A 16,545-nucleotide genomic window follows, 5' to 3' on the forward strand; every position below is an offset into this window, starting at 1 on the left:
AAATGAATGTGGTGAAGGCACTAAACGAGGTCAGCACGAACGCTGACCCCAGGAGAATTTAATTAAAAAAAAAGAAAAAAAAAAGTCCATCCTTGCCTGATACATCGGGTGCTACCGGGGATTGGAACCCCAACTATGTACGTCACCAGGCCATCACAATGATGGACATCCTCAGTGTTCTCCTTTCATGCAGTCAAACCCTGCTGTAAACCGCGGCCGCGGATGAAGAATTCAGAAGAATGGGGTATTAGGTCATTGGTTAAAACATGAAAAACCCGATTGTAATTTTCACTGCCAATTGCCGCTGCACACACACACACACACACACACTCTCGCGCGCGCATTTTGCGAATTATCTCCCTTTGAACGCTTTGAAATGCCACTGTAGCTTTTGTACTCTTACAAGAAAGTGATAATTGACCACACGCTTGTGGCAAAACGATTCCAATCGAAAAACTTGAATTATTAAAATATCGAGACGCAACTGAGCATGAGCAAGCAAGCAAGCACACACACACACACACACAATTCATGTTGTCAGTCATTCATGCTGCGCGCGTCAGTCCTCCTGGCTCCGTTGACAGACTGCTAGCAGAGCTGCATCCAAACGAAGGTCGGAATCTGTACCGTGTATCGGATCGATACATAAACACCCGTCCTCCTCCTCTTCATCACTGCCCCATCCTATGGTGCTGTCATGTCTGGCACTTTGCCGGGGGTCAATGTCGTGTGTTAGGTCAACTGAGTCCGCCCTATCTATCGCCCTATTTCTACTGGATCTCATCCACCACGGAATTGCACATTGCGTCAACTTCGAGGAGGTCATTCCTATGGTGGGGGCAAAAAACAAACAAACAAACAAAAAAGTAGCTGCTCTGACGAAACCGTCGGAAAAAAGGGTGGGAGGGGTGGAGGGTGGAGTGGTTGTGCGCGCAATACGGACGACGTGAGAGCTCATTTCAACTGTTGCACTGGTGTTGCTTAAAATTGTTTTATCGTGTCATTCTTGACTCACTTGTGTAAACAAAGTGAGTCTATGTTTTAACCCGGTGTTCGGTTGTCTCTCTCTGTGTCTGTGTGTCCGTGGTAAACTTTAACATAGACATTTTCTCTGCAAATACTTTGTCAGTTGACACCAAATTAGGCATAAAAATAGGAAAAATTCAGTTCTTTCCAGTCATCTTGTTTAAAACAATGTTGCACCTCTGGGATGGGCACAAAAAAATTAAAAAAAAATGAAGCCTAATTATATGCAAACTGCATTTACTGTTATATTTATTTTTTTTGTACTCTCTAAACTTGGCACTTTGATATTCGACCCAACAACAAGAGCAGTCAGTCATTATTATCATTTTTTGTTCAAACAGGAACTTCTTTTGCTAAGCAGGGAAGTTTTATTTATTTTGCAAACGTTTTGGTGCAGATAGTAAAAAAGGGAAATTACTCTGTAATCAATGCTAGGGGACTTAATTTATCACAAGTGAGTCTTGAAGGCCTTGCCTCTCTTGTTTTATTTTATAGATTTTCATGATCAGACACATGGAAAAAAAGAAGTGTCCAACGTATTTTGCCTCGTTTAAAACAATGATGACATGTGATCTCCCGGCGGGACGACCGAAGAGTCAGTGGTGGCCCTGCCAATGAATGCCCCAGACGTGTGGGAACACTAAACACGCTCGCTGATGTTTTTTTGTCCTCGCGTTCTGTCCTCCGTCCGTCCTGAGGTTATCATCAATATCATTATTCGCTTGGCCGTTCACTACGCCGAGTGAATGGACGGCGTCCGTCACTATGATCTAAGGAATGACGTGGTCTGATTTGATTAGGAAACTTGTTATAAATTACATGTATAAGAATCAAAGTCACCATGAGAAGGTCAACTTGGAATAGCAGCACACAATCCTTGCGGATGCTGCTTTTGTGTCCATGCGCCCTCCGTTTTTCCCCCCAACAAACTTCCTCCAGAACCCCCCTCCCCCCTTTCCGCCCCCTTCCCCCCCCATGCCACGACACTATTACGATACAAGCTGGGGGTATCTGAACTTCCCAGAAGCAAGTGCACCACCGGTGGCCCAGAGGAAAAGCAAGCAGAATCTCTCAGAACTTAGTTTGACGTTACCTGTCTTCTTCTTCTTCTGCGTTCACTCGTATGCACACGAGTGGGCTTTTACGTGTATGACCGTTTTTACCCCGCCATGTAGGCAGCCATACTCCGTTTTCGGGGGTGTGCATGCTGGGTATGTTCTTGTTTCCATAACCCACCGAACGCTGACATGGATTACAGGATCTTTAACGTGCGTATTTGATCTTCTGCTTGCATATACACACTAAGGGGGTTCAGGCACTAGCAGGTCTGCACATATGTTGACCTGGGAGATCGTAAAAATCTCCACCCTTCACCCACCAGGCGCCGTCACCGTGATTCGAACCCGGGACCCTCAGATTGACAGTCCATCGCTTTAACCACTCGGCTATTGCGCCTGTCCGACGTTACCTGTCAACCACTCCGACTTTTGAGGCCACACGATCAGTGACATGCGCTGTCGCGTCAAGGGCAGTAACGATCTTTTACCCGTTTCTGCAGTCTCTTGCAGATGTAAAGTGTCGCCTCCCTTTTCCGTCGGCAACCCCCCCACCCCTTCTTCTACCCTCGCTACTGAGAGAGAGAGAGAGAGAGAGAGAGAGGGCGGTGAGGGGTGGGGGGTAGAGGAAGGAGAGGGAGAGTAGCTTTGAGGTGCTGTTTACATTTTTTTCGTGTCATCCACAACTCTCTTGCTGAACAATAATTTGCCACATTGCTTTAGCTACAGCAAATAAATAATGTAGATTATAAACAAATGCTGCACACATACATGCGTAAAAAATAAATACATAACTAGACATAATACAGCGACCAATGGGAAATAAACTGGTGATGGTGACTGTTTGGTAAATCTTTTTTTATCATTATCATTATTTTTAAATTTTTTTTTAATTTTTATAATAGTTCGAAACCCTTGTTTTAACTGATCCCCCAACATAAAAAAATAATACGAAATATGCCTGAATAAAAGTCCCGATTTATAACATCGATATTCAGCCTCAAAAGAAGCCACAGCGCAAATCAACCAACATTGTGAGTTGGTGGTGGTTTTTTTTTTTTTTTCCCCTCTCAGTCCTGTGTAATCCTGTAGAAAGTGTACGCTCTGTTAATTAAATCATTCCCAGAGCAGCAGTGTCAGTGGCTCTGTGCCGCTTCCAAAGAAGCCTACAGAAACAAGTCTCCCTTGAGGGGGAGTTAGTGAAAAGTGGCAGAAAGTAGGCGAGTCACACACAGACATGGACATGAACACGGGCATCTTTTTATTCAATAAAGGGCCATGGACCCCTCTGGAGCTGGTCCGACAACGTCAAGGAATGGACCAAAATGACGACGCCAGATCTCCTCACGACAGCTGCCAACAGAACGGCGTGGCGAGCTATGACATCTTCCTCATGTCCCCCCCCAACGACCCAAGCGGTCGAGGGAATGAGTGAGTGAGTGATGGACCCCTCACGAAGACAGAGACACAGTGAACACACTGATTACTGTTACAACACACGAAGTTGTCCCCTCATGAAGACATAGATAGACACAGTGAACACACTGATTACAGTTACAACACATGAAGTTGACCCTTCATAAAGACAGACACAGTGAACACACTGATTACAGTTACAACACACGAAGTTGACCCATCATAAAGACAGACACAGTGAACACACTGATTACAGTTACAACACATGAAGTTGACCCCTCATAAAGACAGACACAGTGAACACACTGATTACAGTTACAACACATGAAGTTGTCCCCTCATAAAGACAGAGACACAGTGAACACACTGATTACAGTTACAACACACGAAGTTGTCCCCTCATAAAGACAGACACAGTGAACACACTGATTACAGTCACAACACATGAAGTTGTCCCCTCATAAAGACAGAGACAGTGAACACACTGATTACAGTGACAACACAGGAAGTTGACCCCTCATGAAGACAGACACAGTGAACACACTGATTACAGTCACAACACAGGAAGTTGACCCCTCATGAAGACAGACACAGTGAACACACTGATTACAGTCACAACACAGGAAGTTGACCCCTCATGAAGACAGAGACACAGTGAACACACTGATTACAGTTACAACACATGAAGTTGTCCCCTCATAAAGACAGACACAGTGAACACACTGATTACAGTTACAACACATGAAGTTGACCCCTCATGAAGACAGAGACACAGTGAAACACACTGATTACAGTCACAACACATGAAGTTGACCCCTCATGAAGACATAGACAGACACAGTGAACACACTGATTACAGTCACAACACATGAAGTTGACCCCTCATGAAGACAGAGACACAGTGAACACACTGATTACAGTTACAACACATGAAGTTGTCCCCTCATAAAGACAGAGACACAGTGAACACACTGATTACAGTCACAACACATGAAGTTGACCCCTCATAAAGACAGACACAGTGAACACACTGATTACAGTTACAACACATGAAGTTGACCCCTCATAAAGACAGAGACACAGTGAAACACACTGATTACAGTCACAACACATGAAGTTGACCCCTCATGAAGACAGAGACACAGTGAACACACTGATTACAGTTACAACACATGAAGTTGACCCCTCATGAAGACAGAGACACAGTGAACACACTGATTACAGTCACAACACATGAAGTTGTCCCCTCATAAAGACAGACACAGTGAACACACTGATTACAGTTACAACACATGAAGTTGACCCCTCATGAAGACAGAGACACAGTGAACACACTGATTACAGTTACAACACATGAAGTTGACCCCTCATAAAGACAGACACAGTGAACACACTGATTACAGTTACAACACATGAAGTTGACCCCTCATAAAGACAGACACAGTGAACACACTGATTACAGTTACAACACATGAAGTTGTCACTTTTTCAGCACAAAAGTACAGCATGAAACAATCAACTACAGAATCAAACTATGTATACACAGATTATAACGATTCAAGTACATATTGACGGGCGCAATAGCCGAGTGGTTAAAGCGTTGGACTGTCAATCTGAGGGTCCCGGGTTCGAATCACGGTGACGGTGCCTGGTGGGTAAAGGGTGGAGATTTTTACGATCTCCCAGGTCAACATATGTGCAGACCTGCTTGTGCCTGAATCCCCTTCGTGTGTATATGAAAGCAGAAGATCAAATACGCACGTTAGTTTCAGTTTCAGTAGCTGAAGGAGGCGTCACTGCGTTCGGACAAATCCATATACGCTACACCACATCTGCCAAGCAGATGCCTGACCAGCAGCGTAACCCAACGCGCTTTGTCAGGCCTTGAAAAAAAAAAAAAAGGTGAATAAATGATAGATAAGCTTACACAAATAAATTAAAAAAAAAAAAAAAAAGATCCTGTAAAAGATCCCGTTAAAGATCCTGTAATCCATGTCAGCGTTCGGTGGGTTATGGAAACAAGAGCATACCCAGCATGCACACCCCCGAAAACGGAGTATGGCTGCCTACATGGCGGGGTAAAAACGGTCATACACGTAAAAGCCCACTCGTGTGCATTCGAGTGAACGCAGAAGAAGAAGAAAGTACATATTATTGTACTGTGAGTCACACACACACAGAGCGAGTCCGAGAAAGCTCTCCATCAGCATGTCTCAGACCTAAATTTATGCGCAAACGTTGTGACACAAGAAAGGGAAGGGAAAGTCTGAAGACAAATGGGCCCAGATAATATGGGGGAAAAAAAGTATAAAAAAAACCCGAAAAAAAGCAGGTATCACACTATCCGTTTCCAATACATTCTGCAGCAGTGTGTGTGTGTGTGTGTGTGTGTGTGTGTGTGTGTGTTGTGTGTGTGTGTGTGTGTGTGTGAACTTCGCTCAACTTTCGTTGGAAAAAACGGAAAAGAAGTAGACGTGTTGGCAAAAAATGGCCCTGACAATGCTCAACACCGTACCATCCCAAAGTATGCAGCCACACAACGCTGATCTAACCATATCTGTATGCAGTCACACAACGCTGATCTAACCATATCTGTATGCAGCCACACAACGCTGATCTAACCATTATCTGTATGCAGTCACACAACGCTGATCTAACCATTATCTGTATGCAGTCACACAACGCTGATCTATCCATTATCTGTATGCAGCCACACAACGCTGATCTAACCATTATCTGTATGCAGCCACACAACGCTGATCTAACCATTGTCTGTATGCATTCACACAACGCTGATCTAACCATTATCTGTATGCAGCCACACAACGCTGATCTAACCATTATCTGTATGCAGTCACACAACGCTGATCTAACCATTATCTGTATGTAGCCACACAACACTGATCTAACCATTATCTGTATGCAGTCACACAACGCTGATCTAACCATTATCTGTATGCAGTCACACAACGCTGATCTATCCATTATCTGTATGCAGCCACACAACGCTGATCTAACCATTATCTGTATGCAGTCACACAACGCTGATCTAACCATTATCTGTATGCAGTCACACAACGCTGATCTAACCATTATCTGTATGCAGCCACACAACGCTGATCTAACCACTGTCTGTATGCAGTCACACAACGCTGATCTAACCATTGTCTGTATGCAGTCACACTACGCTGATCTAACCATTATCTGTATGCAGTCACACAACGCTGATCTAACCATATCTGTATGCAGCCACACAACGCTGATCTAACCATTATCTGTATGCAGTCACACAACGCTGATCTAACCATTATCTGTATGCAGTCACACAACGCTGATCTAACCATATCTGTATGCAGTCACACAACGCTGATCTAACCATTATCTGTATGCAGTCATACAACGCTGATGAAACCATATTTGTATGCATCCACACAACGCTGATCTAACAATGTGTGAAGTTACGTGATCTAACAATATCCGTATGCAGTCACTGAACACTGATCTTACAATATTTGCATGCAGTCACGCTGTTCTAACAATATCTGTAGGCAGTCGCTCAACGCTGATCTAAAAATTATATAAGTATGCAGTCACGCTGATCTAACATATGAATGCAACCACGCTGATCAAACAATATCTGTATGCAGTCACTCAGCGCTGACTTCATAATATCTGGATGCAGTCAATTAACCCTGTTAGGTGTTCACGACAAACACACACACACACACACGCGTGCGTGCGCGCGCGCACACACTGGCACGCACTCACACGTGCACACTCATTTCGCTGCCAATCATACACACACCACAACACGGCCCATGTCGATATCAATATTCCTGGGCAGGTAACTGTTTCCTCCACAAAAATCAATACCTTGGCACGAAAACTACTCACCTACCCCCCCCCCCCCCCCCCAACTCTTCCTCATCTTTCTGCATGAAATAATCTTTGTTCAAAAATGCATGCTCTCTCTCTCTCTCTCTCTCCGGTTATGCCCATGTCGTATTTTGATATCATTATCAGTGAAGTAATGTTCCCTGCGTTATGGTTTGTTGCTTCCCTTGTTGCAATATTAATAACCAGATGCTGTTCAAATCTGAAATCATCCAACTGATTAACTGATCTGGAATAAAGTCTCCGTGGGTGTGAGATCACTCTGTAGCATGCATTGCTGCTTCCCCCCCTTAAGAAGAGACGACCATACCACCACCCCACCTTCCCCCCACTCTCCCCCCTCCCACTCGCTATTATGTCTCATTTTCCGCTGTTGCTATGTGTCGACTTCCTACACCTCTTCAATTGTCCGATTTTTTCCCCCCTGTTTCAAAAAATCACTTATTTCACATATCTCTCTCTCTCTCCCCTCCCCACCCCACCTCATTTTCTTACCTCTACCATTATGCATGTGTGCGTGTAATTCTGACACAGAGAGAGAGAGAGAGAGAGAGAGAGAGAGAGAGAGAGAGAGAGAGAGAGAGAGGGGGGATGACAAAGACATGCAGACAGAGCACCTCATTTCAATTACACAATTATATCAATTCGAATTACACACAGTATTGATAAGTGAACCAGGAAAAAAGCAGTGCCATCACCACACGCTTGTTTATAATTATACATAATACAAACGTATTCATATTTCATTCATTCAAATATTTTCCACAGCTGTCAAAGTCTTAAGATCCTGCGAGCTGCCCCCTTTTCAAGAATGCGCACAGCTGTGCAGTAAAAAAAAACACCCCAAAACAAGAGAGGCAAGGCCTTCAAGACTCACTTGTGATAAATTAAGTCCCCTAGCATTAATTACAGAGCAAGTTCCCTTCTTTACTGTCTGCACCAAAACGTTTGCAAAATAAATAAAAATTCCATGCTTAGCAAAAGAAGTTCCTGTTTGAACAAAAAATGATAATAATGACTCCTTTTGTTGTTGTGTCAGAATAAGAGGTCAAAGTGCCAAGTTTAGAGAATACAAAAAATATAAACGTAACAGTAAATGCAGTTTGCATATAATTAGGCTTCTTTTTTTAATTTTTTTTGTGCCCATCCCAGAGGTGCAATATTGTTTTAAACAAGATGACTGGAAAGGACTGAATTTTTCCTATTTTTATGCCAAATTTGGTGTCAACTGACAAAGTATTTGCAGAGAAAATGTCAATGTTAAAGTTTACCACGGACACACAGACACACAGACACGCACACACAGACAACCGAACACCGGGTTAAAACATAGACTCACTTTGTTTACACAAGTGAGTCAAAAAACACAAACACACACACACACACAAACAAAACTACACCAACAAACAAACAAACACACAAAACAACAACAACAAACAAACAAAAACAACAACAACAAACAAACAACACACACACACACACAAACACGTCAGTCCCCAACACACGGAACGGGTTGGGGGTGGGAGCAGTTCATTCCTTTGCACGTGCAGCATGGCGTTTCATGGAAAGTAAGCACCGAGTCCTCGGCCCTCCATCATCCACTGTCTGCACACGATAAGGTATCCCCGCCCACCCCCCCCACACACACACCCCACCACTCCTTCCCCACTCGCCAACCAATACACTTCCAGCGATATCCGGACGGTGTATTCAGCCAATCAATAATGATATTGCCAAATGACTATGCCTTCCTCTCTCTCTCTCTCTCTCCATCAGTGGGTATTGGTTTAGTCGGGTATCATATTGAGTACTTTTTAATCATATCATGATTTCAATGAATGAAATTCGGGTTTCTCTCTCCACCAATAGGTATTGGTTCATTCGGGTATCATATTGAGTACTTTTTTTTTTTTTTTTTTCTTTTCTTCAAATCATGATTTCTATGAATGAAATTCGGGCTTTTCTCTCCACCAATGGCATTGGTTCATTCGGGTATCATACTGAGTACTTTTTCGTCATATCGTGATTTCAATGATAGAAATTCGGGCTTCTTGGCGCACGTAAAAGAACCCACGGCAACAAAACACATACATAACCCAACGCGCTTTTGCCAGGCCTTAAGTGCATGAGTATATATATTTGTGTACCTATCCGAGTGGATTTATTCCACGGAATGTTGCCAGAGGACAACACTCGTTTCCATGTGTTTTTTTTTCTCCTTCAGTGCGCCAAAAGGAGGAGTTTGTATTATACTCAATGTGAAACATTGATGGTCATACATATACTGTACCATGTCAAACTGATGCAAACTATGCCTATCGGTTTGCTCTGCTTGGCCAAATTTCGCGCGGCTAACAGTGAAAAGACACCCTGTCTTGCCCGGTCCGCTCTTAGCCAATCAAACGCCTCTAAAGTGTGCTACACACGGGACCTCGGATTAATTTATAGTCTCATCCGAATGACAAGATGCTCACTTCGATTTTCCAGTCAAACTTGGAAGAAAGGCCGGCAAGAGCGGGATTCCAACCCAGATCCTCACGGACTGACGTACTGGCAGACGAGCGAGCGTCTTAACCATTCTCCCACCTTCCTCCCTAGCGTCAGAAGACGTGTCAGATCAGACGACAGGGATGAAAAACATTGTCACAAGGCCTTTTCCTGTTCCAATTCAGCAACATGATAATAATAATTCAAAACAAAGGCCAGCACGTCTTTTTCAGTTGGGATCTATTCGCAGGACTGATCGCCATGCGTCACAATCGTACATGATGTCTATTTGAATTAAAACGTTTCCATCACCCCATTCAAAGATCAGAAAAGCGATAGTATATCATGGTGGTGCTCTTTACGTGTTTCATCGGAAATTTATTCCATTGTCAGCACTGTCACGAAAGGAAAACTTTCTGTCGCTTTCTTCTTGCCCCTCCTTAAAAAAAAAAAAAAAAAAAAAAATTGTCATCACACCTATCACCTCCCACTTTGTGTGTGTGTGTATGTGTGTGTGTGTGTGTGTGTCCGTGAGTGCGTGCTTGTGCCTGTGTGTATGTGTGTGTGTGTGTGTGTGTGTGTGTGTGTGTGAGAGAGAGAGAGAGAGAGAGAGAGAGAGTGGTATTGGTCGAGGGTTAAGGACAAGACAGATCTATACAGCTAGGTCAGGTAGCGAGAACGCACGACCCACTTCACAGGATAAGGGTTCGAATCCAATCCACGACAGGGGGGTAAGGAAGGAGGAGAAGAGCAGACTTATACAGTATGTATTCTTTGTATTTGTATTTCTAGTTTTTTTTGGTCACAACAGATTTCTCTGTGTGAAATTCGGGCTGCGTGCAGTTCTATTTTGTTTTTCCTATCGATGTGGATTTTTCTGCAGAATATTACCATGAGCGACCCTTTTGTTGCCGTGGGTTCTTTTACGTGCGCCAAGTGCATGCTACACACGGGACCTCGGTTTATCGTCTCATCCAGTTGCTCTCGGGTGGCGAAATTTTCCCCAATAAGACCCCGGCCACCCGAGTAACCCCTCTGTTCCCCCCCCCCCCCCCCCCCCCCCCCCTTCTTTCCCCGCCATGGCGTGGCTGTGGTTGCACCCGTCGATCCATCCTCTCATTGTCCCTGCGGGGTCTCTATAGCACAATGTCACGCGTCTTTGTTCACCCCCCTCCCCTCGCCCCCCACCCTCACCCCCCGACCCGACCCCCTCCTTGCATCCTTCCATCAACACTCCCTCCTGTTGGCTGCGCGACCAAATACTATTCTTGTTTCTCTCTCTCTCTCTCTCTCTCTCTCTCTCTCTCTCTCTCTCGTGTAGTTGTAGTTGTAGGGAAGAGAAAGGGGAAGGGGAGGGGAGGGGGGGGGGAAGTGGCAGGTGAAGGGGCAAACTCATACACGCTTGCGTCGATTCTGGGTAGGGGCTGAGAGAGCAGAGGGGTGTACTTCAAGGGAAAGGGGATGGGGGTTTGGGTGGGGTGGGGTGGGGAGGAGATGGAAGCTTTATCATTGAAGGGTGGTGGGGGGGGGGGGGGGGTGCGGGTGGTGGTGGTGGTGGTGGTGGTGGAGATGGAAACCTTATTGGTCTGAGCATCTTTTGACAGCGCCGTGTGCGTGATATGATGAGGACGAGGACGACAACGAAGTCCGAAGAAGGAATGAAAGAATTTCCGGCTAAAAGAATGGGTCGTTACTTCTAAACAAAACATGAAAAGTGAGCTCTAAAGACAGAGAGACAGACAGAAAGAATGAAAGAAAAACAGATACAGACAAATAAAGTCCCAAAGCATTCGAAAGGAAGAGAGAAAGGTAGTAAACACTTCATAAGAAAAAAGGAAGAAAAAAAAAAAAGGAAAAAAGAAAAGTACGGACGCAAAGAAGTAAAAAGAGAGGAGAAAAACAATAAAAAAAAAAAAAAGAAGAAGGAAGAAGAAACCAATACAGAAAGAAAGAAAAGAAAAGAAAGAAGAACAGGAAAGGCAGAAAGAAAGAAAGAAAGAAAGAAAGAAGAATCAAAAGAGTGTACTTCTCAGTCAGTGCCACCAGAAGGGTCAGTCCACAACACTCTCGATCGTTAACTCACTCAGTACGGCCAGTCCTCTCTTCTCCTCTACACGGACCCCTCGGATGTCCAGTGGGTGTCTGAATGACCCAACCTTTAGCTTCCGTCGTCAGAACTGTGGTATTCTTTGTCAACATTCACCTCTTCAGTATAAGAGCATTCCGCTTGCAATATTTTGATGGTGGTAACTGGGGTGAAACGCTGTTAACTTCGTCTCTTTCGCCGTTCGTATGGAGAGAGTTAATTTGCCTCTCACACGAACTGCAGCTGTCTCATTCGGTCGGGCGCAACGGCCAAATGGTTAAAGCGTTGGACTTTCAATCTGAGGGTCCGGGGTTCGAATCTCGGTGGCGCCTGGTGGGTAAAGGCTGGAAATTTTTCCCGCGATCTCACAGGTCAACATATGTGCAGACCTGCCAGTGCCTGAACCCCCTTCGTGTGTATACGCACGCAAATGATCAAATACGCACGTTAAAGATCCTGTAATCCATGTCAGCGTTCGGTGGGTTATGGAAACAAAAACATAATCAGCATGCACACCCCCGAAAACGGAGTATGGCTGCCTACATGGTGGGGGTAAATAAACAAAAACGGTCATACACGTGAAATGTTAAATGTTACATGTTTGTCTGAGTGTGTATGTGTGCGTGCCTGAAATATGATTGAACGACACAGGAAACGAATAATGAGCGCCCAATGGCAGCCGTCAGTCGGCTCTACCCAGGTAGGCAGCCTGTTGTGTAAATGACCCCGTGTTTGTAAAGCGCTTAGAGCTTGGTCTCCGACCGAGGATAGGCGCTATACAAGTATCCATATCAATCAATCAATCAAACAATCATTCAACACTGCTATTGTGCATGGCCAAACACCGACTGGTTGGGATAACTCATGAAGACTCGTGTCACTTATAAGAAAGTGATGAGCACCCCTAACATGCGTGCGTGCGTACGTGTGTGTGTGTGTGTGTGTGTGTGTGTGTGCGCGCGCGCGCGCCTCGTTTTCTTCAGCTCTCTATATCTCTTGAGTGCCTGTCTCTCTGATCTACCACCACGTACAACCCTCCCACACTACACTTTCTTTGTTGTTGCGCGTCTCTCTCGACTCCGGCAGAGAGGGAGAAATTTCGGTAATGCCTTCAGTTGTTAACATTTTATGTGAGTTAGTTTCACACACACACACACACACACAGGCGAGCACACGCGCCCACACACATATAAAAAAGCCAGTGTGTGCTCGGAATGTGTGTGTGTGTGCTTGTGTGACGACACACACACACACACACACAGCAGCAGCAGCGGCGGCAGCAGCAAGCAAGCACCCCTTCGAACACACACATGCACACAGAGCAGCGACAGTGAGCAGGCACTCCTTCAAACACACACACACACTGACACACACACCGACACACACACACACACACACTGACACACACAGACCAGCAGCAGCAGCAGCAGCAATCACCCACACACGCACACTGGCCTTTAAACACACAGCACGTGTTTGCGAGTGTCTCTCCCCACGACAGAACAAACAAAGCACTCAGACTGTTGACAAAGATTACTGCCACAGACAAAACGACGACGTGCCCCCAAAATGAGTCACGCTCACACAGCCTCACCTCCACCCTTTCCCCCCTCCCCCCCGTACACGCACACACACACACACACACACACACACACCCTCCCTTTTCCCACAGCGCGACAAGCCAAAATGCCAATCGCCCCTCATCTCGCTAAAATGTCAAACGTGAACATGCATAAAATGCTTCATGTTTTCAACACATCACCACATGCACATGACAGACAACAAAAGGCCTAACCATCCATTCTAAAAGTTCACATATTCCTGGCAAACGGGAGAGGGGGAAAAAAAACCAAACAACACCAACCAACCAGCCAACAACAACGGAATACCAGTCGTTCGTTGTCTCTTTGCTTTCCCAGGCTAAACGACAACCAACCAAGCAAGTGAAGCCCTTCTCTCTTTCGCTGCGTGGATACCGACAACACGAAAAGCGAAAGTGTCACTTTCGTCCCAACACAGATACCGTTATTAATAAAAACAAAATGAGGAGGTGAGTACAACAGGAAGGAAAGAGACAAGCTTTGTGGCAAAGAGACACACAACATGATGATGATGATGATGATGATGATAGTACTCACAGACGCATAAACGGGTGCTGTCAGCAACATGGTGTGTGAAACTGACTAACCCACAACTCGGCTCTGTCGTTCGTTCATGAATCCCCCGAGCAGCATCCACCGAGAGTCGGCTGGTCACTGAGTCACACTCGACAACTGACTGACACACACACTACGGCACGGCACGGTACACAGACACACACACACACACACACACACGGGGCTAGTTGTAGAGAGGCTACCTGCCTGCCTGCACCCCCGAACTGTCCCCAACTCTTGCTTCTCTTCTCAGCAACAACTAACCCTGTCGTTCTCTCTCTCTCTCTCTCTCTGTGTAGAGGAGGCTAAAATAGGTCAACCTCTTCGGACGGCGACTACACGAGGAATGCTGCTTTTACCTGGCTCAGGACGTGAGAGGATAATGGAAGGTGTGTGTGTGTGTGTGTGTGTGTGTGTGTGTGTGGGGAGGGGGCAGGGAGTGGCGAGGGACGAGGAGGGTGAGCATGATGAAGGACAGGTGAGAGAGAGTGAGGCTCAAGCGGTAGACAGGTGGGGGGGAGGGGGAGGGTGGGGGATGATGAAGAGGATGGTGGCGGTGTAATGGAAGAAGGTTTCTGCTCTGCAGTGAGTTTGTGGCGTTCGCCAAGACACATAACCACACTTATTCTTCCCATCGCGTGTCTCTACTACAACTGTACAGTGTTTCGTTTTCATGTTGTTGTTTTGGGTTCGTTTCTTCTCCTTTGTCACGGTGTTCTGTCAAGTCATTCCCCACCTGCCTGCCGGCTTGTGTCACTGAGTGGCATGGCAGCAGCAGCCGTCATGTTGTGTGTCAGTGACTGCCACACGCCCTGAACCTGGTGTGCTGGCTTTTTATTGCAAAACAACGCTGGCTGTACTTTTTATTTATTTATTTATTTATTTTTATCTCACCTGTCTGAGAGGGGAGAGACAGAGACAGAAAGCGGCGGCGACACAGACAAAGCGCTGTTACTGACAGACGATCAGATCAATGAATGGCCCGCGTGCCACCACCATCCTTCCCTATCCTCCTCCCTTCTCTCTCCCCTTCCCCCACCGCCCCTCCAACCTCTCACCGTATAATATCGTAGTACGAACCTTGTCCCGTTATATCGAGCAGATCCTACCGTGTCCCCCACCTCCCCACTTCCATCCGTCCCCTTCTCCCCCCCCTCTCCCTCCTTCCCTGTCTCTCACTTCCTCTCTCTCTCCCCCCCCCCCCCCCGCGCCCCCCCCCCCCCCCCCCCCCCCCCCGTTTTCTTTCTCACTCTTCACACGCACAGGCACACACACACACACACACTGACCAGCACACATATTCTTTCACCTTTTCATCTTTTGGCGAACCACAACCCTCTTTTTCCACCTCCACCCCCCCCCCCCCCTCCAGTGTTTAACCATCCCCCCTTCTTTTCCTTTGTAAATATTGCTCACCTTTTTCTCTGTTCTTTTTTTCTTTTCTTTTTTTTTCTCTCTCCGATTACTCCTCACAGTTCTTAGTTTTACCTCTGTCTTGGTTTTGCCCTCTCTTTTCTTCTCCATTCTCTATTTTTCTCCCTATGAAGAAGGGCCTTGGGCCCGAAACGTCGGGACACTCTCTTCATAGGACAAGTCACCACCTACAGGTTAGTCTCAACCGTTTTCTCGCCTATTATTGTTACCGAGCTCTTTTCACACAACAACAACAACAACAACAAAACTTCGAAAAAAAACAACAACAAAAAAACAAACAAAAAAACAACGAAACGGGGTGGTTTCAATGACAGCCGAATTGCTGGCCACTGTTAACACTTTTCGTGCCTTTAGAGATCATCTGGCGGAACCGTTAATCGTCTCGTGCAATGCGCGGTCACACATACATACAGTACGGAACTTGAGCGTTTTATTTTATTTTATTTATTTATTGTTTTTTTTTCTGTCGGTTTCTGTGGAGTGTCTCTGCCTTGCATGTAATTTAATAAGCTGAGACCTTGGTGCAGCTGAACACGCGGCGGAAAGAGGAGAAATCGTGGAAGCGGAACGGTGTCACTGAAATGCGTAGTTTTATGTACGTAAAACGCTGATTCGATATTATTCCTTACAAGTGGCGTGTTTATCATCGCGAGACCCGATCGATACACATGAATGCCCTACTTATGTTTTTTTGATAATATATATATATATATATATATATGAGAAAGAAAGAAAATGTATATAAAGATCACCAAAAACACCAACCTGCAAGCAGTAAACCACAGTGTAGTGGTGATGATGAAGACGACGATGATGATAACAAAGTAGCAATGCACTGTTTCGCACGCAGTAATGATTAATGGAAGTCAGCTCCTGCTCTCTGGCTTCCACATGCACAAATCCCCTCAAGAAACACACAAACGCCCATGTGCGCGCAGGCATGCACGCCCCTTTTCCCTCTCCCTTAAAACACACACACACACACACACAC

The 16,545-nt window shown here is 45.6% G+C and overlaps 1 protein-coding gene across 5 annotated transcripts in view; it reads right to left on the bottom strand.

Annotated features, from left to right (window-relative positions):
* LOC143277413 (RNA binding protein fox-1 homolog 2-like) overlaps positions 1–16,545 on the bottom strand; it is an 85,439-nt gene that overhangs the window by 48,898 nt on the left and 19,996 nt on the right. Inside the window, exon 1 of one of the 5 annotated variants that reach the window (XM_076582755.1) lies at positions 14,103–14,423. The exons of the other annotated variants lie outside the window; for them this stretch is intronic. Coding sequence (XP_076438870.1) covers positions 14,103–14,132 — 30 coding nt within the window. The 5' untranslated portion in view covers positions 14,133–14,423. Of the gene's footprint in view, positions 1–14,102; positions 14,424–16,545 lie in introns of those variants that run through there. 5 annotated transcript variants of the gene reach the window in all.

The sequence above is a fragment of the Babylonia areolata genome, chromosome 1 (assembly GCF_041734735.1).
Source record: "Babylonia areolata isolate BAREFJ2019XMU chromosome 1, ASM4173473v1, whole genome shotgun sequence".
In the NCBI taxonomy this organism is placed as follows: domain Eukaryota; kingdom Metazoa; phylum Mollusca; class Gastropoda; order Neogastropoda; family Buccinidae; genus Babylonia; species Babylonia areolata.